Source organism: Lygodium microphyllum, chromosome 12, assembly GCF_053477565.2.
Source record: "Lygodium microphyllum isolate KBCC chromosome 12, Lygodium_microphyllum_v1.1.10, whole genome shotgun sequence".
NCBI lineage: Eukaryota > Viridiplantae > Streptophyta > Polypodiopsida > Schizaeales > Lygodiaceae > Lygodium > Lygodium microphyllum.
In genome coordinates this window covers 148,952,765-148,979,507 of record NC_141146.1, presented here as the reverse complement: position 1 = coordinate 148,979,507, position 26,743 = coordinate 148,952,765, and the positions used below count along the sequence as shown (strand labels likewise).

The 26,743-nt window shown below is 41.7% G+C and overlaps 1 protein-coding gene across 1 annotated transcript; it reads right to left on the bottom strand.

The window, feature by feature from the left end:
- Positions 1-1,867: 1,867 nt before the first annotated feature.
- LOC148028431 (trans-cinnamate 4-monooxygenase-like) lies at positions 1,868-4,834 on the bottom strand. The gene is made up of 3 exons (XM_087690232.1): positions 3,831-4,834; positions 3,326-3,462; positions 1,868-3,021 (listed from the first exon to the last, which is right to left on the bottom strand). The coding sequence occupies exons 1-3, from the start codon at positions 4,721-4,723 to the stop codon at positions 2,327-2,329; spliced, it is 1,725 nt and encodes a 574-aa protein (XP_087546358.1). The 5' UTR covers positions 4,724-4,834; the 3' UTR covers positions 1,868-2,326.
- Positions 4,835-26,743: the final 21,909 nt, after the last annotated feature.

Sequence of the window (26,743 nt, the reverse complement as noted above, 5' to 3'; positions counted from 1 at the left end):
AATTATATAGGTTTAAAGCTCTAAAAAAGTTGTATTATATCAAACAAATGCAATTAATGGTTGAAGGCTCTATTGACTATGCACTCCTACGATTTTCAATGAGAATCCGAAAGAGATGCTCAATGAAGGATAATGGAAGTAAGTGTGAGTGCTCATTTGTTATGATGTAGTGGAAGGTAGTCTTGCTTACATATATAGTTATTGAGTTTGACTACTCATATGGTTGGTTTGACTTCACTCATCCCACTTGTAGTTTGATCTCTCCACCTATCACCACCCACCTATCTAACATATGATAACGTAGGGAATATTCCATATACCATGGAGTTGGGGGCTCCTACCCCTAGAATCCTTCGAAGGGGAAGTTGTTCCCAAAAATTGAGACTAGATTTGGTTTCACATGGAGTAGGTACATTTGATCATTGGTCACCGTATTGATACCACTATCTTCATTTTCCACTCAGCCAAACAATCAAGTACACATAGACAATCTCACAATCCTTTGGTTTAAAATGTTAGACTCCTTCCAATATGCTCACTAGAAACCCTAGTAATGCCCAATGCCATCATGGATTTTCCTCATTTGGGGGCTGTACAATAGAGGGTGCTTTAGCGCAACTAATTGAGAGGTGGGCATTTGAGTGAGCCCTAATAATAACACATGTTTGACCTATCCCTACTTATACCATGGCCATTCATTGCATAACAAGTTTAAATTGGTGTTTCATCCATGTCATACTAATAACATAAAATAATTTTTTGCTACCCCAATAGCAAGAGATTCAAGATTATTTCGCTAAAATGTACATAACTATCAAAGTTTTGTACCACCAGTCAAAAAAGCGCTTACACTAAAAATTTATGCATGAGCCAAAGTTTGAATTATATTTCTACACTATAGCAATATCTATGCTAGAAGCAAATAACCATCTCCAACATATCTATTTTTTATCATGTACTATTTTTTAGGCGTTTGACATTGTAAGTGGTCATTCCAATAACATCTATAGTTTGCAAATTCATGCCACTATAATTGACTTTTTCTGACATAGCCCTTTACCCTTCTTACAAATTCAAATATCCAATTAGGCCTTTACCTTTGTAGGTGGCCATTCTAATAACATCCCTAGTTTATATAAATTGACTGCCATTATGATTTTCCTTTCTCCACCTGCCCTAATGCATTATTCATGATCTCTATTAACACTTACATCGATACTTTTTATGCCTAATTTTGAGGTTTCTAATACTTTGTAATTTATTTTGATGCTTTTATTGATACTTTGTGACTAATTTGATGGTAATTGTAGCATATATTTTACACAATTGGTTCCAAAGCTATTTTGGTGGTGATGTTGATGCTCTTGGGTTTAACAATCATATTCATTTCTTTTTTATAAAATGTCATAATATTATTGATCATTAATAGTATTGAAAAACTTGCTTCAAAACTTGAAATTAATTTTATGATCTTAAAGAGTTTCTCATTGTGTGAAAATTGAAGTTTGAAAGCTCCTTGAAGGTAATAGGTACATTAGTCTAAACCACCTACATCAAGTTTGACAAACTTGAAGAAGGGCTTCTAAACCTCTTTTCTATTGAATCTAATGAAACTTCACATGGAAACTTGAAAAACTCAAATTTATGGGTTAAAAACATACGAAATAATACAAGAGATAAAGCGTCATGTTTGCCTCTAAACTTTAAGCATAAAATCCATCACTTGACTAGTCAACTATATATTTAAGCCACCTTCATCAAGTTTGTCAAACTTGAAGGGTTTGTATTGAATTCAAGGAAACTTCGCATTGAAAGTTGAAAAACTCAAGTTTCTAGGTTATAAACACTTGAGATATTTCAAGAGATAAAGCATCATGTATGCCTCAACTTTAAGTATGAAATCTGTCACTTGACTATTTTATATATGTAAAGTACACATTTTGAAGATGAAGAAACTTTTGCTGCTCCATTGAAGTGCAAAGTTGTAAGGAAGCTTGAACCAATAAGAAAAGAGGAACAAGTACCAAAAGGTTATTCTTTTATATATAACTACTAGAAGGGGAATACTCCACGTCAAGCAAGACTACTGTTGGGACTTACAAACACAAGCACTATGAGATGTACTTTTTAGGTTAGCATTTGTGAGCTACATATGTATATTACATGAGCAACTAGAACCATCAATAGCACAAAGAGCACTAATGTGATTAATCTAAATATCTTGTTATGGTTCCTCCTTTTGAGAAATCATTTTGATGAAATGGTCATGGGCAAAGGAAATCATCTATCATTCTTAATAAGGTCAAGGAAGGGGGCATCACAAAAATTACAAGAAGTTTGCTTGTCTATGGTCATGGTTCCTCCTTTTAAGCAATACCTTTGGGGAGATGGCCATTGGCAAAATGAATTGGCCATGCTTCTCACTTAGTTCAAGTAAGGGGGCATCGAAAAATTCATTAAAAGCTTGCTTATCTCTATGTTTTGAGTTAGGTGAAAGTAGCTCAAAATTTAGGATCAATTTGGCCAAGGTTATTTTAATTATGGGTAGAGCCACACCTATGCCAGGGCATTGCCTCCTTCCAGACCCAAAAGGGAGGAATTTGAAGTCATTTCCATGCATCTCTAGAGTTGCATCTTGTTGAATGTCCAAGAATCTATCAGGATTAAACATTTGTGGGTTGCTCCACCACCTTGGATTATTTGCCATCCACCATGCATTCACTATTACTCTACTTTCAGCTGGAATTCTATAGCCCCCTAGCTCCTCTTTTTCCAAGTTCATGTGAGGCACTATGAAGGGAGTTGTTGTGTGCATTCTCATTGTCTCCTTGAGTACTACATCTAGGTATGGGAGCTTCAATATTTCGATTGTATCTGCCACAATGTTTGAGTGAGCTTCATTCTCTTTTGGTTCTTGAGCCTTGATACTTGAGAGCTCCTGATACACCTTTTCTTGTATGCTTGGATTATTCACCAACTCCGCAATCGCCCACTCAAGCGTGATCAAGATTGTATCAACTCCTATGTAAAATAGAAAGAAAGCCAATGCATTAGTTCACTTTTTGAAGCATCAGTGTTCTTTGGCTCTAAGTAGCTAACCGTTTTTCCATATCAAGTTTATGGACTTTCAAAAAGTAACTAGATCCCATCTCTCCTTTGAGACTAGTAAGCTAAATGTTTTTCCATATCGAGATTAGGGAACTTGATATCGAGATTAGGGAACTTCCAAAAAGTGGCCAGATTCTATCTTTTTTTATTTTTGAACTATAGACTCCCATCCTCATCATCCTAATGCTTGTGTGTTGGCTGTTAATCTATTAATTACCTGCTGCGTTTAAGTTCTCAACAAAGTATAACATGTTTTCCTCTTTAATTTCATTGTCCTCCAAAGCAACGAGGATGTGATCAATCCCGAAGGTCCTCTTCTCTTCTCCCGAAACGTCTTTTAGCCCATTCAGCTCCCTAAAGAATCAATAGAACAAGAATGTTAAGGCAAAGGCAAACAAAATATAGCTAATACCTTTGGTGTTAGAGTTGATTACCTTGCTGAAATAAATACCAAATAGACGCACTGGGTGATTACATCTTGACCCTGGTGGAACTGGAGTCTGGGACAACAATTAAACTATCTATAGTTGAAAGTTGAAACTAGATGATAATACTCTTGTTTGACATGAATCAATTTCAAGCACAAAGCACATGTGCTTTGTAACAGTATGGGTGACAGATCGATAGATCATAGAACTCATGTGTTTTGTAACAGTATGGATCGAGACACGCGAGAGAGAGAGAGAGAGAGAGAGAGAGAGTGTGTGTGTGTGTGAGATCACCTGAGTCGGCTAGAGATGAAGTATTTGAACATGTTTTCGCGCGCTTCTTTGACAGCACGGCAGGTCTGCAAGTAGCCTCTGATGAAGCTAAGGCTGCAAAGGGCAGGGAAGAAATCGCCATAGTTGTAAGCCTGGCTCTGGAAGAGGCGGCTGCGTTGGTCATTCAGACTCTTCAATTGGACGTAGAGAGGCTCATCCTCGCTCTCGAACCTCCGCCCGAAGGCGACTCGATACAGGGCATTGTAAATCACGAGGTGCAGGCTCTCTCTCAGCACTATGCCCTGCGTGAAGGCCTCTGGCTTGCAGGCGAGTCTGCCTATCAAGAGCTCCGTCTCGTCGTCCACGGCGGGCCGCCATCGCTGCTGCACGGCCTGGGCCGTGAAGAAAGCCAGGGTGAGGAGCCGTCTGGCTCGCCGCCAGTGGGGACCATAGTCGGCGAAGGCGAGGTCCTGGCCGGCCCCCGTGAAGATGTCCATCACCACGTTCCGGGCCCTCGACCCGAACTGCACCCCCTTGGTGTGCAGCATCTCCTTGGCGAGCTCGGGCGAGCTTATGAAGACGAGGTTGCGCCGCCCCATCTTGAGCAGGAAGATGTCGCCGTAGGTCTCTGCCAGGTGGGCCATTTTTCTGGCAGTGATCTGATCGGCTCCCACTTGCAGGCAGTGGCCGAGGAAGGGGAGGCTGAAAGAGGGGCCGGGAGGTAATGGCAGCTGCGTAGACGACGACGACGAAGAAGAAGAAGAACGCGCCTGCCTCCTCTTGCCCTCCCCCGGCCTCCTCCGTATCGCCGCCATAATCCAAGGCACTACTGTGAGAAGGAGTATTACACTGTATAGCAGCAGTTCACTCCTTAAACCTGCAGCAGACGGTAACCACCCCGCCACAGCTGCCATCTCTTCAGTGTCACTGCATCAATCTACTGCTCAGCAAAACCTGCATTGCTTTATAGACGGAATAATGTTGTGCCATCCAAATCTGCTAGGCCTCTGCTTTCTACATGATAATATTTGCTAAGCTATTATTGAGTACTAAGCACCAACATCATTTATATATATATTAGTATTTATCACATGCGATAATGACGCGCGCACAGACGTTTGGCCAGCTGATGTCACAATCATTGGTTTTACTTCCCACCTTCTCACGAGACGGCCTACTTACAAGTTACGGAGATTCAGTTCAGATGTTGACTGGGAAAAGTTGCTTTTCTCAGGTGATGCAAAACCGCCGGTTCAAATGTCCAACTTCCAAGTCAGTCAGTGCTCTCTCAAAAGCTGTACAGTGTAAAGCATTTCACCACGTTTGCGTACACTTGACAAACTTCTTTCACTTGTCGGGTGCGAGAAGCTCCAGTTAAAACTTGTAAAACTTGCTTCTCGAGTCATTACCTAATACCAACACATAGATAAATGCGGTCCAAAATTCAAATGTCCCGAGTCCTGACTCTCAAAACCTTGAAGCATTTAACCAAGCTGTGTGTGCGTGCTCTTGTCAAGTTGCACCAATTTCCTTAACTTGTCCGGTTTCATAACCTCTACTTAAATTTAAATTTATACACAAAGAGAGTAATCAAATTAATCCACGAAAGGAAGAGAAAGACAACCTAAGGTTCACGCCACATAGGTGATAGCCAGATGACTAACAAGCCACCTCAATGACTCGATCAAGAAGGAACAAAAAGGGTTTATACAGGAAGATATATTGTAAACTCAATAAGTAGTATCTCGGAAGGCTTTGAGTATGCTTAAAAGACTTTAAACCAACTTTATCTCTTTAACATAGATTTTGATAATACATATGATAGGCTAGATTGGACATTCATTTTATTGTTACTATAAGATATGGGATTAGGAAAATGTTCATCAAATTTGTAAGTGTCTCATTTGGTAGTAACACCTCGGCTAGAATTGTAATTGATGGTGAACCTATTGACTCCTTTCTCCTTACAAGGTCTATTGGACAAGGGTGCCTGCTAGTTCCTCTCCCCTTTGCAATCGCAAGTGGCACTCTAGAATGGCTGGTGGAAGAGGAAATTAGAAAAGGCAACATTCAAAGCATCAAACTCCCATGCAACAAGCACATGGTACCAAACTAGTTCTCCAATTACACAAACAGTACAATAAAGAATGATCCACTTTCTTTTTCTTTTTTCATTTGGGACTCTTTAAAATTTTCTATAAAGCTTACTAGAATCAATAATCAACCTTAGCAAAATGGGGATAAGGATGCATATGAAAGAATTGCCAAACTTTTAATTAAAGGAAGGATGCAAAATCATCAAGAAATGAAAAGTGTTCAGATTGCTTGGCAATACCCATGGGATTTGGTAGTAATAAAAAGCAGAAGTGGATTGGATAGTAGATACAATAAGGAATAAACTAGATAAAAGGAAAGGCATGCAATTCAACCTAGTAGGGAGACATCCAATACTCAAGCATATAATTATTCCAGCTACTATTTACTACCTTGCCTAATGGAGACCCCTCACCTCTCAGTGAGAAACAAAGACAAATTTCAAATCCCAAAGGTGGCTTGGGCAGACTATGGCTAGGGATTCCTGATATTCAGCCTATAGCCAACAAGCTAGATTGAAAATAGATTGGGTAATCCTACTAACATCAAAGCTATGACAAGTTTTTACAAGCCATAATAGAAGAAGAGGACTAAACTTTATCACAAGCACCTTTTGTAGAGACAATCAACCACTGAGACCCACGGACCGCTTATTGTTTCAAGCGTTCCAAGCCGAGCACTAATGGCTACCTCTCACATAGCCAACGTGCCTTCCATCTCTACAGGTATAGTGAGATTACCTCCATGCCAGCCGATCGAGTTACCTCCTCTCCCGAGCACTCTGGTAGCTTCACGATCCAAGTGTAAGCTCCATCCTCAAGCTCCGCACTTCAAGCTCCATTTCCACAAGCAAGATAAGAGAAGAGAAGAGAAGAGAAGAAGAGAGGAGAAGATGGAGAGCTTCTCCTCCCCGATCCCTCACCCTCACACACACTCCCTCACACTCTCACACTCCCTCTCTCAAGCACACGCCAAGCAAGCAACAAGAAGAAGAAGAAGAAGAAGAAGAAGAAGAGAGCTCCTTTTGGCCACGCACAGGAATGAGCTTCTTATTCACTTTTCAACTTTATATACAAAACCCTAAATCCCTTTTGGACGGTCATCCCTTTATCTCCTTTTTTACATGGGACCGTGGCCTAGGCCCTTTTTCCCATTGTCCTTTTATCTTCCTAGCTTTCTTCCTATCGCCCATCTACCTTTACAAATTGCACGGGTGAGAGCCCAGTACTTTTAAAATAAATCATGGTGCGCTCTGTGCCTTTTTTACAAAAGTATTGACTTGCACTTTTTCTCGTGCACTTTTCTCCTTGCTTTAGGACTTTTCTGCACTTCTTATATTTCCACAATCTTCTTGGCGTGCCTTCGTCTTTTGTTTCACTTTTGCCTTGGCCTTGCCTTCTGCTTTAGATTTTTCAAATTTTCCACCTTGTTCGTTTGAGGGTTAACATTACCCCCTCCTAGATGAGTGCCTGTCCCATGGCACTCACCGTCATAGGTAGCAGGCTTTGGCATGCACCGAAGACGTGGGTGGAAGGGACATCTGTGGTTTGCCACAGAGGAGTTTTGGTGGTGGTGCAGATGAAGGTCATTAGGGGCATGTTGTTGGTAATTGGTTGGTGGTAGGGTTATTAAAGTTGGTGATAGGGCTAGTTGTTGTTGGGAGTTGCACTTATGGGTTGGCATAGGTGTTGATGTTCTAGGGATTCTACAGGCGATGATTCTTTGGTGGGCTTGCAGGATGATAAAGGATAAGAATTCAGTATTAAGTGTTGATGAAGAGCTGATGGTACCTTCATTGGAGTATTCAATACCTGCAATTGAAAACCTTTCATATGTGGTCTCTCCTTGGGAGTAGTGCTAGTCTTCTTATTGTGCACAAGACATAGTCTGATTAGTTTGGGAGACAGGTCGAGATCTAGCAAGTTGAGAGTATTGTCCTGCACTTGAGGACCCAAACTGTGTATATATTTTGGTGCAAATATTATGTGAGTGTTCATGCATACTTAGATATTATGTAGTTAGTGTTCAAAGAGGAGAGAGAGATAGGGAGAACACCATATCCATGAGCCTTCAAGCTCTCAAGCTCATTCCTTCATTTCCACACACTAAACTGAAAAGCACATACTCTACAAGATAAAGTGACCTAGTGTAAATGTAGACTAGACGGACTAACTCTACTCAGGTCACTAATTGACTACTAACCCGACTTATTTAATGTAGTCACATGTAGACAGCTGTACATACTAGCTGTCATAGATGTCGGTCATAGATAAAGACACATTGACAGTGAGCTTGATTTCTAACACTCCCCCTTAAGCTCAAAAACAAAACTCAAATTATCTGCATCACTCCAAGTAGCTGTCTAAAGTGAATGAACTTATCTTTACCAAGTGATTTGGTAAAGATGTCTGCTACCTGGTCTTCAGTCTTCACATGCTCCAAGTCAATCTGATCTGCTAAAACCATTTCCCTGATGAAATGGTAGTGAACCTCAATATGTTTTGATCTTGCATGATAAACAGGATTGCTTGCTAACATAACACTGCTCAAATTGTCACAGTACAGCTTGACTTTGCTGTCCAAGTGTACTCCCAAGTCATTCAGCAACTTCTGTAACCACTTAGCTTCACAAGCCGCTAAGGCTGCACCACGATACTCTGCTTCCGTACTAGACAATGCAACTGTAGGCTGTTTCTTACTCTGCCAACTGATCATGCTACTACCCAATCCAAATGCATAGCCACTGGTTGACCTCCTGTCATATGTGCAACCAGCCCAGTCAGCATCAGTGTATCCCATCAAGTCAAGGGGTTTTCCATATGCATAAAACAACCCATGATCTGTGATACTCTTTACATATCTCAGAATTATTCTGACTGCATCTAAGTGTGGTTTGCGAGGCTTCTGCATGAACTGACTAATCAGCCCCACAGCATAACTCAAGTCAGGTCTAGTGATCGTGAGATAGATCAAGCTGCCTACCATCTGTCTATACATAGTAACATTCTCAATCTCTGTCCCAACATCAATCTGCAGCTTGATATTCTGCTCCAAAGGCGTATCCATGGGCTTGTAATCAGCCATACCATATTTCTGTAACATGTCATGAGCATACTGCTTTTGTAGCAGCCATATGCCTTGAGGTGTAGAGACAACCTCAATCCCCAAAAAATATTTTAGCTCTCCAAGGTCCTTGATCTTAAATTTAGTCTGTAAACATGTCTTTATTTCAGCAATCCCATTTTCATCATCTCCTATAATGATTAAGTCATCAACATAGACAACTAGGAAAACATAGCCATTATCTGTCTTTTTCACAAACAGACTATGATCAGCATCTCCCAATCGGAAACCATGTTGCTATAAATAACTGCTGATGCGAGCATTCCATACTCTCGGTCCCTGTTTCAGCCCATATAATGCCTTTTTCAGCGAACATACATGTGCTGGAAATTCTGGATGTACATAGCCTTCAGGCTGTTCCATGTAAACCTCTTCCTGCAATTCTCCATTGAGAAATGCATTCTTTACATCCATCTGCCATAGTTTCCAGCCTCTAGTTGCTGCCAAAGCAATCACAGTTCTAACTATAACCATCTTTGCTACAAGGTTGAAAGTCTCCTCATAATCAAGACCATACTGCTGCACATACCCTTTTGCAACCAGCCTGGCCTTATATCTTTCCAATGATCCATCTGATTTACATTTTACCTTATACACCCACTTGCATCCAATAGGTGTTTTTCCCTTAGGCAACTGTACCAAATCCCATGTACCATTTTTAGCCAAAGCTGAATATTCCTCATCCATAGCAGCACGCCAATTCTCATCTGCAACTACCTCATCAAACTTACTTGGTTCTCTAAAACCTGTTACTTTCGTCATATAAGCATAATGACGGGCTGAATATCCAGTGTAAGTATACGTGTCAACAGGTCATCTGACCCTCTCTGATCTCCTGAGCTGTGGCTTGCTGTCAGCTTGCCTCTCATGAGGCGGCACATAACGGCTCTACCTAGCACCTAGCGTCATAACAGACGGAATCCCCAATTCACTGTTTAAGCTGTCACTGCTAGATGAATCATAACCTACAGTGAGTGGACCTGTTACATCTTCAAAAACCTTTTCTTTTCCCTTATCTGTTCTCCCCCTCACACTGACATATCCGTGTCAGTGGATGTAGTAGTGCGACTCCGTAATCGTCCTGTCCAAGGACTCACTGTAGATGATACATCACCTGTCTGACCAGTCATGGAAGTACTCTCTGCAGGAGTATTTTTAGCATGACTCATACTGGGTGAGCCATCAGTAGGCACTGCAAAAACAGGATTCCCATACCAAGATGCTAACTCATCAAATACCACATCTCTGCTTATGAGTGTCTCATGCGTAGAAGGTACATAACACTTATAAGCTTTACGTTCCTGTGCATATCCAATAAACACACTTTTCACTGCCTTAGGATCCAATTTCTTCCTCTTCTCATTCGGTATATGCACATATGCAATGCTGCCAAATACCTTCAAGTGTGAAATATCAGGTTTATGACCATACAGCCGTTCATACGGAGTGACATCATGAATCCCTGTTGTAGGGGTTCGATTCAGCATATATACAGCAGTCACCACTGCTTCATCCCAATAACCATTTGGCAAACATTTTTCATTCAGCATAGCTCTAGCTGACTCCATCAAAACCCTATTTTTCCTCTCTGCAACACCGTTTTGCTGTGGTGTATAACTGCATGTGAGCTATCTTTTGATCCCATGTTTAGCAAGATACCTGTCAAAGTAGTTTGAGACATACTCACCTCCTCCATCTGATCTGAAACATGATATGTAACAGCCCAATTCATTTTCAGCATGTTTCTTGAAGTCTTTGAATGCATCAAACACATCATCCTTATGTTTCAAGATATAAAGCCAAGTGTACCTGCTGAAATCATCAATAAATGAGACATAATACCGTGCACAAAAGAAGCATTATATGAAGGACTCCAGACATTAGAGTGCACCAACTGTAAAGGCCTAGTGTTGTTTTTTACATGTCTCATGAAAGGAAACCGTGTCTGCTTCCCAAACTGACATGCAGGGCATACATGACCAAAATCATTATACTTGAATTTAGGTAATCCATGTACTACTTCTTTCTGCGGCATGGATTTCAACTTTTATACATTGACATGTCCAATCCGCTTGTGCCAAATCTCTACATCCCGAATGACACTCTCATCATGTGCAAACATGGCTGCCTTGAATCCCGAAATGGTCGCATCCAATCTAAATATCCTGTCATCCCGTTTTCCCTTGGCAATTAACTTGCAGCCATTTCCATACTCCTCAGTGAAACATCCATCTTTGTTGAACCTCACTTGCAAATTCTGTTCTGCCATTTGACCCACAGATAACAGATTCTTTGTTATGGTTGGTACATGTAATACATCATGCAGGCCTTTCTTCTTGCCATCAAGCATCATAAGAGGAACAATCCCTTTATGCTTTATGTCATGCTGGGTGTCATCCCCAGTATATACATGACCATGTGTACTTGCAACCATCTCATCAAACCACTCTCCATGCGGTGTCATGCGATTTGACGCTCTAGAGTCAATGTACCATCTGTCATCTCTATCATGTCTCGATGCATTTTTAGATACATGCTGCATGGCAAAGAGTCTGTCAATTGGCTCATCATGAGCACCACTGGAAGATGCATAGTGCCCATGCTGTCTGTCCTTTGCCTTCATATCTCCTTGCTTTTTGTAATAGTCCTTTGCAATATGCCCATACCAGCCACAATAATGGCAGTCCTTGTCCCTGTTGGACTGATCAGATGACTGCCATGAACCAGATCCACCACCTCTATCTCGGGGTGATCTCCCCCTACCTCTAAATCCACCAGATCCATGCTGGCCTTGTGTATTTGCACCATGCCAATTACTCTGCCTGCTGTTGCTGTCCATAAGCATTACGAGTGTCACCACGACCTCGAAATGAACCACGACCTCTAGATCCTCTGCCACGCTGGCTAGAGTATAACACAGTGTCTCTACTCTGAGATGCACTGGAACCTGTATTCAAACCAAGTTTGACTTTCTCATGCAGCAACAAGGCAACTAGCTCTTCCCAGCTAGGGGGCTGTTCTCTGACAGAAATGGAAGTGTCAAAAGCTTTGTACTCTTTGCCTAAGCCATTCAAAGCAACAGCAATCATATCATCTTCTGATACACTTGAGCCAATAGTAGCAAGTTGATCCGCTATGGTCTTAATCTCTATGGTATACGTCTGGATGCTCTTGCCATTCCTAGACATGTTGTTGAACTGTTGTTTCAACTGGATCTTCCTTGCATGTGTCATGGTTCCATAATTTTTCATCAGTATGTCCCAAGCATCCTTCAGAGTCTCACATCCAGTGATTTGAATTACCATAGCATCAGATATACATAAAGAAAACCAATGCAGCACCTTGCATGCTCTTTCATTCCATATCCTGTAGGCTCTTTTTTGTTCATTTGTTGGATTGTGTACAGGCAACTCAGGAGCAACTTCATCTCATGTACATAGATCCCAATAACCTCTGCCAACCAGAAAGTTTTTCATTCTGAATTTCCATAATGCAAAGTTCTTATTATCCAACTTCTCTCCAACTATCTGAGTGATATTGTCAGTCCCATGTGCATTAGCCATGATGCAATAGATTGTCTATCAAGTGCCTGACTCCCTGCAGACCAATAAGTATGACTAACTAAGTTCAGTCCGTAACAGTTTATGACCGTAATCTGCACTAAATTGCAAAAAAAAAAACCAGGGTATTTCAGCCCACTGACACCCCAAAACAACCCACAAACAAGTGGTCTCAACTGTAGATATAACTGTCAATACATAAGCTATGTGTTTGCTTCAGCTTAAGCTTCTGTAACCTCACTGCCAGGGTATATACATGCAGCCTGAAAACTGTAAACTGTGAGTAACCAGCAGCAATTTCAAATTCAAAACTAAGTGGTAATCATGTCATACATGTTCCAAAATCTCCCAGGTAGCTGCTGGTACATTTGGCAGTCAAGACATGAGCATAGAGGCACAGAACAATGCATAACCAGCACATACAAGTGTCAACAAATCTAGTTCCAGGTTGCAGTCAACCAAAATTCAACATACCAAGCTCCAAGCAGCTCCAAAATGTCTTCCGACCATGTCATACATTTACTTTGTAGTGGCAAGTTCAATACATGAGCATCTGAGTAGGCATAAACAACCTGTCTTCATTGACCAATGGCATAAACTTCATGAGCTATTTGTAATTAACCAGGACAGTGTAACTGCATTTACTTCAGCTTCAGAATTCAGTTTTCAATGATGTTCATTGCTTGCTTCAATCCTCCATACATTCAGCATGTATAGGCTAGTTCATATAGATGATGGAACCCCCAAGATGACATGTATTGCTTCACTAATGCACTATACTTGTTATTGACTGTGTATGACAGTTTTCAGCCTATCAATGATTTTCAGATCTAAGTATTCTGAGCAAAAAATCTTAGCTCCAAGACATTTGATCCAATGTATACATGCTTTGACACATTATTGTGCTTCAAAGATGCCTTCTGAGTGTAGTACAAGGCTCCTGTATGTTAGTAATGACTGAATGCATACTGTCGATTCATGTTTACAGCAGTTCAGAACTGATTACAGGTTTGTGTCTGTTACTCCAGCTCATAACAGAGCTCCCACACAAGCATTTAATTCTTGTACACTTCAGATACTTTCAATAGTGAGCATACATGCTCTATGAATCTTGTCCAGGTGCCCCACTGAAGATTGACAGGTTGCTGTCCACCCAGATCAACAGGCGCAGATCATGTAGAATTACAGGCCTTGTTTTCAGCTGGTCCTCCTCATCATGAGGCTCAATGACCACTTGTAGATGCTCAAGGATGCCCACCAAGGCTCCCAGAAAGGCCTCAACCACTGTGATAAAGGATGGAGTCCAAGATGAGCAAATGCATACCTTGATAGAGTAATGGCAGACTGTTCTTGTTTTCAAAAGACCTTGTTCTTTAGCTTCTTCAAGTCTTCTTGACTCCCTCCTGCTCCAGAGAGCTCAACCTAGCAATGCTCTGATACCATGTTCAAAGAGGAGAGAGAGATAGGGAAAACACCATATCCATGAGCCTTCAGGCTCTCAAGCTCATTCCTTCATTTCCCCACACTAAACTGAAAAGCACACACTCCACAAGATAAAGTGACCTAGTGTAAATGTAGACTAGACGGACTAACTCTAGTCAGGTCACTAACTGACTACTAACCCGACTTATTTAATGTAGTCACATGTAGACAACTGTACACACTAGCTGTCATAGATGTCGGTCATAGATGAAGACACACTGACGGTGAGCTTGATTTCTAACAATTAGAAGACCATGGGTCTGGTTCCTCGTAACAACGCATGAATGAAGCAAAGTTGTCCATGTTGAGGAGAAGTACACATGACGGTATATGAGACATCCTTTGCATTGTGATAGCACGATATAGCATAATTGAACACATTGACACTGAACTTTCAGTAGGTGGTAGCTATTGGACTTGCTTGACAAGTACGGTGCTATTCATGGCCATTCGTGTGGTGCTTACCACGATCGATTGCAATGATACTAAGGCGAAGTGCAAAAAGGAATTGTGCAATTGGGTCAGGGTGATAGGTCTAACCATAGGCAAACCATAGGCAGGACAAGCTCCCTAGGTACATCCTGCCCTTGATGTGCCTTGAACAATTGTGGGGGATGTGTAGAGGACTAGGGGACTAGGGATGGAGCTAGCCGACCAAGGTCAGTGGGTGTATCTAAATTGAGAACCCCTAGGTGTTGTGCTGTGATTGTGAGTGCTTTTTCCTTCTTTTTCTTTTTTTTTCTTTCTTTTTTTTAAAAGAAAAAGAATAACATGAGTACAACCATTGCAATACATTGAGGTTATTAGCCGTTCAATAGATTGGGAAATGTCGAGATTCGAAGGCTATGGAAATGGATATTACAGCGATGATTGTGCCCTAGCCTCGTTGCTAGAGAAACAGTTGTTGAGATGGGGAGATACACTGGAGATTTTGCAAAACCACTTTTGTACCGTGCAATGTTGTTACAATTGAGATAACCGTTGCTGTGAGTGCCAAGTGTAGAGTTTAACTTCAAAAGAGAGAGTGGCCCCTGATCCTGCTTTGGGTCATGCGATGTAGGTGATTAGCAAGGGTGATTTTCTCTTTCGACAATGAGGCTTCTATCATGGTTCTTTGTGAGGTTGGTGATCTTGTGGTGACTTGGGCTCTAAACACTTTCGTACCAAGACCTCTATTGTCCTGCATCCACTTGACGCTTCGTAAGAGTATATGCAAATCACATGCGTGAATTATGATGAACAAATGCAATGCAAAAAGATATTACTTCATATAAATCCTATGGTATTGACTGGGATACATCTCATCGGCACTTGTTAAAGACATGCCATGTATTAGTAGCAAGGGAGGTTTGTACGGTTGGGGGGAGCTTGCCTCTTTAACCACTTAAGGACAAAAAGTGATGGCAAGGTGGACTTCGTTAAGCAGCTTATACAACATAGGGGCTATTCTATTTGTATGAGGCAGGGTGAGTTTGGGTGCTCAGGTGATTGGGGCTGTGCTGGTGAGGGGCTCCCATCAAGTCGAACAGGGAAAATATCGGCCATGACCCGAATGATGTAGTCCCTAGCCGTAGCTGTTTCAAGAATGCTTTTAAATAATTCATCAAATTCCCTCTTGTTTCTAGTTTCCTTCCCCTCTTTCGAGCACCTAATGACTGAGCGTCTAGTGAAGGCCTGCACGGCTAGGGTTGCCACCCCCCGGGCATGCCCTTGAGCCTTCATTTTCTTGGCCTAGGAAGTTTTTGGATTGCGTCCTAGGCAGTGTCACTTGGGGAGTCATTTCTTTGCATACCTCTTAAGGGTAGGCACATAGCATTTTGGCAGAGGAGCTTGTGTCGCCACATGCTTCCTTCGACGATGGATAGCGTCCTTGCAGGCTAGCTGCACTAGGTGCTCTATGATGGCTACTGTGAGGAAACCTGCAAAAAGTGAACCAAGGTTGAGGCCCTAAGGCAGGATAGAATTATTTGCATGAAAGGGATTAACCAGTAGATCATCAAGTGCATAGCAGTCATTGTAGAGAGGCAGACCTCGTGACAATATTTATCCTACTTTGACCGTGGGGCATATTCCAGGCAGTAGTAGATCTTTGCTCATCCCAAATCACATGGACTGGTTATGATGGACTGGGGCGAGGTTCCCCCCAGAAGAGGAGATCAAAATGGGAGGGAGAGTCTATAGAAGGGGACGGTGCCCTGTGTACACCCTCCAGGTGTTGATCAGGGATTCCCATGGTAGCCATGAGAACTACATTCCCTCTACCCGGAGAGACGAGAATGGTCGCACTACTTCTAGACGTGTGGTGAGAGGAGGACCTCAAGAGTTTAGCCTATCGAACCCCAACTTTTCATCATGTGCTTAAGTATCATTGCTTGTGTGTGTTGGTATTATCTATACACGGTCACAGAACTCATTATTTTATTTATGTACACATTTATGAACCCATGTCACTTCATGAGGATAAGAACCAATTGTAGAACTCAGGATTGTACTGGAGTGTGGCACACGCATCTAGTACTCGTGGTAGCCTTCTTAATAACATTAGATATTTTGCAACGTCGAGTATCATGGTACCTTGTTCGAGTCTACTTGCAACATGTAGCTCCTCCTCAGTGAGAACCTTATCAGCCAGAGAGTTCTTTTGGTCAGTTCTGGCTAAATCCATACACTGAATGGTCGTCAGTACTCGAAAGGAAGTTGGCACCACATAGGTTGGGTCTCTTTGAGACCACCATTTGGCCAATCACTCCTCTGAAACCATCATAATCTGGGCTCCTAGTTCGGCCATTATAACGCAGTTTTCAAACCAATGTTTTTCAAATTGACTTCGACCCTCTACTTGTTGCTTTAGTTGATCTATCTCCAAGAGATTTGATTGGCAGAGCACATCATTGAATGTCACAGTTAAGCGTAGTTCATTAGCTTCCTTGTGAGAGATGAGTCCCATGCATTCATGCAGGAGCTTGTCATAGTGCTCGTTAAGTTGTTCTTGCTCTTTCGAGGACAGGGAAAATGGAAAGTATTCTTCCAACTGCTCCATATGAAGGAATGCGCCCATGACTACAAGAACGTAGATACGTGCGAATACTTTGAGTTTAGCATCCATCTCAGTCAAATACTCTGTGACACTTCTACGTTCTATGAAGGCTTGCTCGGTTGCTATCTTCTACAGGGTTCTTGGAGTTTTTCTAGGCTTGAGCATAGCTGGGGACTCAGGCCTAGATGAGCAAGATTGGTCAACTCTAGGATTACTTATGTCCTGGGGGTTTCCATGTTTCTCCTGAGGCTTTGTTATTATTGCATCATGGTTCTCCTTGGATGTGACTGGTATAGATTTGTCACCTTGTTGTGATAGTGTTGTATTCACTCTTGATTGGCCAATGCAAGCTCTGTCATTGGTGGATTGAGTGTTGCAAGCAACAATTGATGGTGATGGTTGCTTTGACTTACCATAACACATGGATGTTTCTGAGGTTTCACCACTATTAAGGGAGATGGAAATGGGTTCCTTAGCTGGACTCGATACTTTATTCCCAAGTTCTTCCATGCTCTTGGTCTCAATCTTCTTGGCATCTACCACCACTTGCAACTGTCGTTGTTTCCGTTGTTTTGTCCTCTTTTTCTTGGGCAATTGCGGTGACTCCTTTAAGGCCTCAGGACCCTAAACTACGTCAATTGTTGATGTGTTTGGTTGGGCCTCAGCATTCTCTTTCTCTAGTGTGTCCTTATGGGACATGGCTACGGCTCGCTAAATAGCCTTGCTAGGTTGTGAGGATACAACTGCGTCTCTTTTTCGAGAATCTAGCTTTTCAGCTAATTCCCTTCTATTTAACTCCTCAAACCTAGGCTTTAGGTGCTTTGGAAGTGTTGGAGTTGTCAAGGATGTTGGTTGCAACATCTCCTCCAGAGATGAACTGCTAAGGACACATTCCGCTGGGGGCATTGTCACAGCCAAGGGATGTGACTGCTGTGATCCCCGATTGGAAGTAGTAGCAGCTAGTTAAGCAGACTGGCCACTATTGGTAGGCTGTAGTGTGAAGTCCTTAAGCAGATCAGAAGTGGCCGTGTCTTTTGTTTCCCTTTGCACATTCACCTGTGTAGATCGAGCATTATTTGAGCTAGTCACAATGGATTGCATAGGCATATCCTTAGGTTGAGAGCTAAGGGTGGTGTCATGTCCTGCATTTTGGTCATTTGGTAGCTTAGATGGAGATAGAGATACAAATTGAGTAGCTACACTTGATGACTGTCGTTGTGCTTTCTGTGTCTGCTTAGGGAAAGAGGGTGTGAGAGATTTGGGACTCCTTGGTGGACTTGGCACTGGTTGGGAGATTTGCTTGTGGCTGTTAGATGATTCTACCATTTGCCTTGTTGAGCACTCAACCTCACCATGAGCAATGTTGCGCCTATGATGCTCATTATCCTCTTGGGAAATCAATGGCTCCTTGGGTGCTAGTGGCTTTTGTGTACACTTGATGGATACATATGATATTCGCTTTTTAGGCACACTAGACTGAGGATCTATCCTTCGAATAGTCCTATTTGGTTCCTTGATTTTCATGAGGCGCTCAGTCCCTCCAACCTTGTTGAGAGAAGACTTGGATCTTTGTCTAGATTTTCTCCTTTGCTTCTTTGCTTTTGACACGATTTGGCCTTCAAATAATAGAGGTGATTTAGTAGGGGCTTTGGTACCCAAATCCATTGGTTACCTGCATAATACCCTTGAGCACGTAGCAATGCTTTGGATATCCATTGCAGCATTGTGTTGGTTCTCTATTAATGCCTTCGTCTGTAAGGATTGGGCTTTTTTTGTGGTCTTCTACAATATTTGTAAGTCCAAAGCTTGTCCTTGGCATTGTCCCCTGACCTTCTTGTTTCAAGCATGGCCTCACTCACTGGTTCTCTCTGTTCAACATATGCTTGTATCAACTCTTCCAATAAGTCCTTGCTCTCATCACTAGGCTTGTGTGGCGTATCAAAATGTTCCTTATCTTTCCCTTGAGGTTTGACAAGGTCACCCTTACCAAAGGTTGTGATTATCCTCACACCCGTTAGTGTCAAGTGTATCCTCTGTGCTACATAATTGGCATCACACTCCATCGTCCTTTTGAAGGGTCTTCCTAGCAGGGTTTCCTTTCCACAATGAGCACTATTTGGAGGAACATGGAATAGGATAGACAAGCTTTCAGTTTTAATAGTTACAAGGATTTTACACTTTCCTATAAGTGCTTGTGGGTGTCTCCTGTAAGGACTAAGAGTTGCATTAGTCGGTGTGAGCTCTGGTTGGCCTAGTAGAGTCTATTCTTCATAGGTCAAGATATTAAAATCTGCTCCTTCATCAATGAGAGCATCGACACTATGCTCTCTTTTTGCGGTGAGTTTGACCCTAAGATAAGCAAGCGGTACTATGTCTTCATCTTCCGGGTCTTGTCTTGTAAATTAAAGCCTTCTAATGCATCCCTTTAAGTCCCCAAGTACACAACCAGATGTGGATTCTCCATTGATGTCTTGGGTCGTTTGTGCAGTGCCATTCAAGGTGCATCTATCGTCAGGACTGTCATGTCTAGTCATCCTTGCAGTTGCAACTTGATGTTGTTCCGTTCCACTCTAACTAGATGCAGTCTCAATGTAACCTAGACGTGTTTTTGTGGTGTGGCCTTTTTGCCCTCGTTGGCTAGATTGGCCCATTGAGGTTCTAGGGTCTCTGTTTATCTTTATTCGGGTATGGGCTTTTGGTTGCTCTTTTGCAAGTGCGAATCCATGCTTGTGCAAATCCATTACTACATTAGGATCTAATTTAGAGGACCTATCACGGCACGTGTTTTCTCTTGAGCCTACTTGGGGGAGGTGCGGAGGGGGCAGAGTCCCCCTCTGCGCGGGGGTCCGGGGGGGGGGGGGGGGCAGCCCCCCTCAGCTTGCAGGGCCATTATGGTAACCACCATGTGCGATTTGAAGGACCAAGTTTTGAGCTACTTGCTCTAGATTTCAGTTTAGTATAAGTCTATGATGTGCTTTTGGCTCTACCTAGTCTCTGGTTGGTTTCAAAATCTATAGATAAGAATCTTGAACAGATCCAAACTCGGCCCAACAGGTCCAAATTGTAGGGGTCGAATGCGCGATTCTGCCCGTTCAAGGACCGAGGGTTGAATGAGAAAGGACCGAATGTAACTGGTCTAAATGTTAAACTTGGCTGGTCCGAGTGCATTTTTCCGAGAGCTAAGTGCTTGAGTTGTCTGGGCTGAGTGGCCAAGTGGGCCGAGGGCCGAATGATAACTTATCCGAATGGGGTTGGCCAAGTGGGCCGAGGGCTGAATGGCCGAGTTAGGTGGGCCGAGTATCAAGTGATCCAAATGTTTCACTTGGATGGGCCGAGTGAAAGGCGTCCGAGTGTAGTTCGCCGAGGGCCAAATACTAAAGGGCCGAATGGCCAAATGGTCTGAGGGCCGATTCTGGGACTCGACCCAAAATTTTCGTCACTCGGATGGGTCAAGTGCGTCACATTTTTTTCACTGGACTTTCAAGAATTCATTGTGTCGAGCAATTGAGGCCTTCCTACCTGTTGAGAAACTCCAGATCCAAGCTACTCATGTAGGGGAAGGTGTGGAATTACTTGTGCTAGGCAAATAACTCCTAGATGACAACATCAAAGCAAGTCCACGCAATGAAGCTCTCTCTCTCTCTCTCTAGTTCTCCTGAAACCCTACAATGCAAAATGTGGCCTTTCTTGCCACTCCTGGCCCCTTATCACCCTATCTAGGCCTGTACTCACCTTAGTCTTGCTTCCCTTACTAATATTTAACCCAAAATTTTATTTTTTGCCCTTTTTCCCTGTTTTAGCCTGTTATACAATAGTAGAAAACCCTACTGCGTGCTCCAATGTTTTGCTCCTATCATTCCTAAATGCAAGAAAAAATCCTAAGGGAAATACCTACACTACTCCATCATGGTTTCCCAAGTCCAAAAACCAAAAGCCTACTTGCTAAGGAGATCGAATACCTCTTCAAACTCCCTCGCTTCCTACCTACCTACCTCAAGTACCGGTTTGGAGAATACCCTACTTCAATGCTCGATTCAAAGCGTGCAAGCGCTCAAGGCTTGAATGCGTTGGTCCCGGCAACAGAACCAAAATGTAGAGGCAATCAACCGCCGAGACCCACGGACCGCTTATTGTTTCAAGCGTTCCAAGCTGAGCACTACCTCTCACATAGCCAATGTGCCTTCCATCTCTACGAGTGTAGTGAGCTTACCTCCATGCCTGATTGAGTTACCTCCTCTCTGGAGCACTCCGGTAGCTCCACAATCTAAGTGTAAGCTTCAAGCAAGCTCCATCCTCAAGCTTTGCACTCCAAGCTCCATTGCCGCGAGCAAGAAAAGAGAAGAGAAAATAAGAGAAGAAGAGAGAAGGAGATGGAGAGCTTCTCCTCCCCGATCCCTCACCCTCACACACTCACTCCCTCACACTCTTGCACTCCCTCTCTCAAGCACAAGCTCAAGCAAGAAAGCAAGAATAATAATAATAATAATAATAAGAGAGTTCCTTTTGGCACACACAAGAATGAGCTTCTCATTCACTTTTCAACTTTATATACAAAACCCTAAATCCCTTTTGGACGGTCATCCCCATATCCCCTTTTTTACATGGCGGACTGTGGCCTAGGCCCTTTTTCCTATGGTCCTTCTATCTTCCTATCTTCCTTCCTACTGCCCATCTACCTTTACAAATTACACGGGTGAGAGCCCAACACTCTTAAAATAAATTATGGTACGCTCTGCACCTTTTTTACAAAAGTATTGACTTGCATTTTTTCTTGTGCACCTTTCTCCTTGCTTTAGGACTTTTCTGCACTTCTTATGTTTCCACATTCTTCTTGGCGTGCCTTCGTTTTTTGTTTCACTTTTTCCTTGGCATTGTCTTCTGCTTTAGATTTTCTGACTTTTCCACCTTATTCATTTGAGGGTTAACACCTTCAGTCAAGTTCAAGTTAAAATGAAAGACTATTGTGATCTTGCTAAAAGATCATAGTAGGCATGGTTCAAATATAAGAATCTATTATCCATTTCATCAAACCACAACCTCAGCTTGCCCTAGAGATGGTTAGGGGTTCAGTTGTTTCTACACCAATATTAGTCCTAATCATTATACACTACCACATAAGTTGTATAGAAAGAAGATGGTCCACTGGGTAGATTTGTGGAATCCAACTAGGAAGGAATGGCTTCCTACTCCTCAACTGAAAGAAAAATTAAATCTCAAAGATCATGAGGTTGATCTATTTTGTTAAGGAGAGAATCCCCCTCTAGAGCCCTCACCTTAAAAATGCTACTTGTGTCAAGCAACCCTTTAACCCCAAAGGTACTTTGTATTGGAAAGATCGTAAGCCCATCCGTTATCATAGCGTTCCGTGGACACAGTGTGAAAAACTCTAGAGTGCATCGCCATTTGGCTTTCTTATTGATCTAGAGAGTCAATGCCATATTAGTCATTAGTGTTAGTGTTTGTAGTGTGGATGGTTCAAAAATACTAGATTTTTTAATAAGGTTAGCATATTTTTTATATTTTGGATACTAATTTTTGTAAATATTCAAAAGTTGTGGACAACTTCTAGAATAAGATGACATGCTTTAAAAAAAGCAAGAGGCTTTCAGCCATTTTTGGGGGATTTTATGCAAAAAGAAGGATTGGCAAATTCGCATGGCACGTGATCGCAGCGCCGCACAATCATAGTTTACAAGCAATAAACAGCACTCCAAACTAGGAGAAGAAGGAGTGATCTAGGAGTATTCTTACCGGGTGTCCTAGTATTACTCCCCTTTTGAAGCCAATGGAAGAATCGGATTGGCAGTGTAAGTAGTAGAGAAGAAGCTACTGTTTGATGCATGTTTTGGGTCTACAAGGGATTTCTCTTCTCAGGATGTAGAAATAAATTGACTGGCTTCACCTCAATGAGTATTCTTCTATTTCTTCGAATCCCTTCTCTTTCATCAATTGCTCTCCCTAAATCTCCCTTCACCCTACTGTCTCTTACCCCCATGGTAGACTTTGGATCCCCCAAGCGCTTCGACAATGGTGAACTCAATATGAAAGTCGGCCAGTAGGTGTGTAAAAATGGGGAATTCTATAGATTCAAGTGGTGGTGATGCTTTACAATGGATGATTACTTTGTTGCAGCAATAACAACAATAACAGTTGCTATTACAACAACAGATGCAAATTTGGCAGGAAGCAAAAAGAATTGATTCCTCAGAGGTGAATGCATTGCAAGAAGTGGGACAAGAATTGAAGCACTTTATGGGTCAAAATGTTTCATCCTTCATCCGATTGTATGAAGAAAAGATGTTGTTTCATGGGATACTGCAGTATGCATGGAGTCGGTATTTCTCACGTTTGGCCATACATGCATTGCATAATTGGATTGATGAGTTACATAAAAGAGATGCTGATTGGGTAGCTTTTAAGAAAGCTTTGAGAGAAGAGTTTTTCTTCGAAGATGCAGGATTGGTAACTAAAAAGATATTTATAGATTGGATTGAAAAGCCCAATAAAGGGTTGGCTGCTACAACTTTGCTCCGTGAATTTGAAAGTCAGTATATGCGCAGTTGGATGCCGATGAGCAGCAATCATTGGAGAGTTAGAAAATTGATTTGTTTCTGAAGGTTGCAGATAATGTCTTGCAAGAAAAGTTGACAGATCGTTTAGAAGATCCCTCTTCTGAAACAAGACTGCAATCAGATTGGGCTAATGTAACTAAGGCAGTGGAGAGAGCAGATGAAATTAAGATGGGATACAATCACCACACTTGCCAATGCTCAGAAGGGGGCTAAAATTGCAGCCAAGGCACTTGTGGCTATGATAGAACAACTGGCTATACCTTTTGGTATGGCTCTTAAAGGTGATGCTTTGGATGAATTAATCCAAGGCATGCGTGATTTGAGGCTGAATTTGACAGAAATCTATGCAAAGGTTGAAAAGTTGGATGTTAAGGTAGAAGAGAAGGGTCGAGCAACAGCCTAAAGACTGTACAAAGAAGGTTACAAGAGAAGATACATTTGGTGTGACAGTTTACAGCAAGAAAAGTGAGACTGTACAGCCTACCATGAAGCGAAAGTAAAAAGGTTAGTCTTTTGGAAAGATGGAAAAATCTTCCAATAGAGCCAAATTTTGGAAATGGCGGCATGCAAAAGAGGTTGGAAGAAATGGCAACAAAGGACAGCATTTGTTGCCATAGATGCAACCACATATGGGTTGAGAATTGAAAGGACCAAAGAAGCTTGTAAAGGAGGCATGGATGAAGCAAAATCTTGCATTTGGATACATGCATTAGATTGTATGGAAAAATGTGAAACAAAAAAGTTTGAATTGGCTAATGCAAGTTAGAGTATACGAGGGAGAACCGGATGGAGTGCACCAAGGGATTCATTTTCAGCCTATGCTTATTTGGCTGAGGTTCATAATCAAGAAGCTCTTGTGGAAGAAACGAGAAGAAGAGATGAGGACACCGCTAGTCCTTCCTTTTTAATCCCATCTAAATGCATAACACAGTAAAATGGAGCAATAAAAAGAGGCTGAAAAAGTCATACCTAAGCATGTTATGGAGGATGCATCTCAAGAGAAGAAACAAAAAGGGAAGAAAAGGAGCAAGCAGCCTGATTAGAGGTTACAATCGGATTTTGAGACTGCCACAAACCTTAAAAAGGTCTTGGAAGATTGCATACTTGGCAATAGAGTAGATTTCACACTTGGCAGAGTTCTTGGAATCACGAAGCGTGAGTAGACCTTAAAAAGGTCTTGGAAGATTGCATACTTGGCAATATAGTAGATTTCACACTTGGCAGAGTTCTTGGAATCACGAAGCGTGAATTTCATGATGTAATCATTGATATGTTAAAACAAAAAAGATTGTTTGATGGTGAAGCTTTGCAAGCATTGATGCAGGTTGACAAAGACATAGAGAAACAACTTCAGAGGGAATATGATGATGCATGTAATCCTGATTTGGAGTAGATTGATGTTGAAAATGGGTTAAATGGTAACGTAATCAGCAAGCTTGTGGCTAAAATTGGTCTTATGGGCAACAGTAAGCATAGAGAGAAGGCTATTTATAATGGGGATGTCTATCAACAAGAGAAGATGCTCATTTTATTCCAAGCAGTCATTATTCAGGAACACATTGAGCTCCTGCTACAATAGAGACAATTGTTAAAGTGGGAGAAAGAGAGATGCCTTGCATAGCTCTCTTTGATCATGGTTATGAGATCAATGTTATGGCACATAACTTGTATGAGAATGGAGGTTGACCGATTGATGTAGATCCGGGATGGCATATGTGGGCAGTAAACAATTCATCAAGGGATCTTTATGCCACTTGTCCAAATGTACCCTTGTGACTATTAGAGATATTAGGGAAGAATATCATTTTTTTGTGTAGGATTCATATAGTTATTCGGTGATTTTGGGGAAGCCCTATATTTCAAAATTAAGGCTGGAAACAAAAGCCTTGGATGATGGTTCTTCATATGCTCGGGTTCGGAGTAAAGACAATACAAAGGCAGTACAATTTCTCACTGTTTGTGTGAATCATCCTCGCAATTGGGATAGGGTAGTGGGATAATCCCATGCCATCTAATGCATGAGAGTTTAAGGGTTTTTAGATAGCACTACTACAACTGGAGGCTATGGCAGTGCCTCTAGGAAGATAATTATTATTGGCAGTAAAGACATCTTTGCCTAGCCGCCTCTGTGTATTACTACACTGATAGTACCTACCAGTGCACACTGAGAGACTTCTTCTAATATTTCTTGAAACACTATTCTTATTGTGAATGAATCTACAAGTACACAGACAAACCAAGTATACTAAATAATAACTAATGTTTAGATATAGGAAAAATGTGAGATTTATATGGCGGATAGAAAAGTACTCCTAAACACTATGACGACCCATATTAAATGTTCCTAAGGTGTGCATGTGATCACTTGTGCATCGAAATGACATTAACAATGGCATGCACAAACCAAGTACACTACTCGTACACTAGGTGAGAACTATGGCCTCTTAACTTGTGCAAAGTGCAATCATATAAACATGTATTGATCATATGAAAATAGTAGATTTACACATGCAATAAATCCTACAATGAAAGTAATAACCCTAAAAAGTATACTGATCAAAAAATTTATTTAACATTACCTAAGCAAAATCTTGTAAAAGATATTATACCCTTGTAAAAATTCCCTACTATCGAGTAGTGCAAGGCTTTTAGTTTTTTCCCCTTTACTTTCACTCAACCATTTCACTTTGTAGGGTAGAGGGGCCAATCATATTACATGTAACTCTTTGTGGCTTGATGTTTTCATGTCAAGGAAAATGTTGAGACAAAGAAACCATATATGCATTCATTAGTTTGAACTCTACCATCAATATAAATGTCACATCATGTAATGGTGGATTGAATCACAGAAGAAAAAAGTCCTTGAAAGATTCAAGCATTTTATTATAATATTAGTATGGGATAAGACCCTCATTTCCTCCAATAGTGGACAACACAATATCTTTTACCTAAAGAAGCATTGATAATTGATATTTGAACATTATGGAGTCCTTCCAAACACCCAGCAACATGTTTTGAGTGATTCATATTTTCCAATGAGAAGGCTACTCTCTCTCTCTCTCTCTC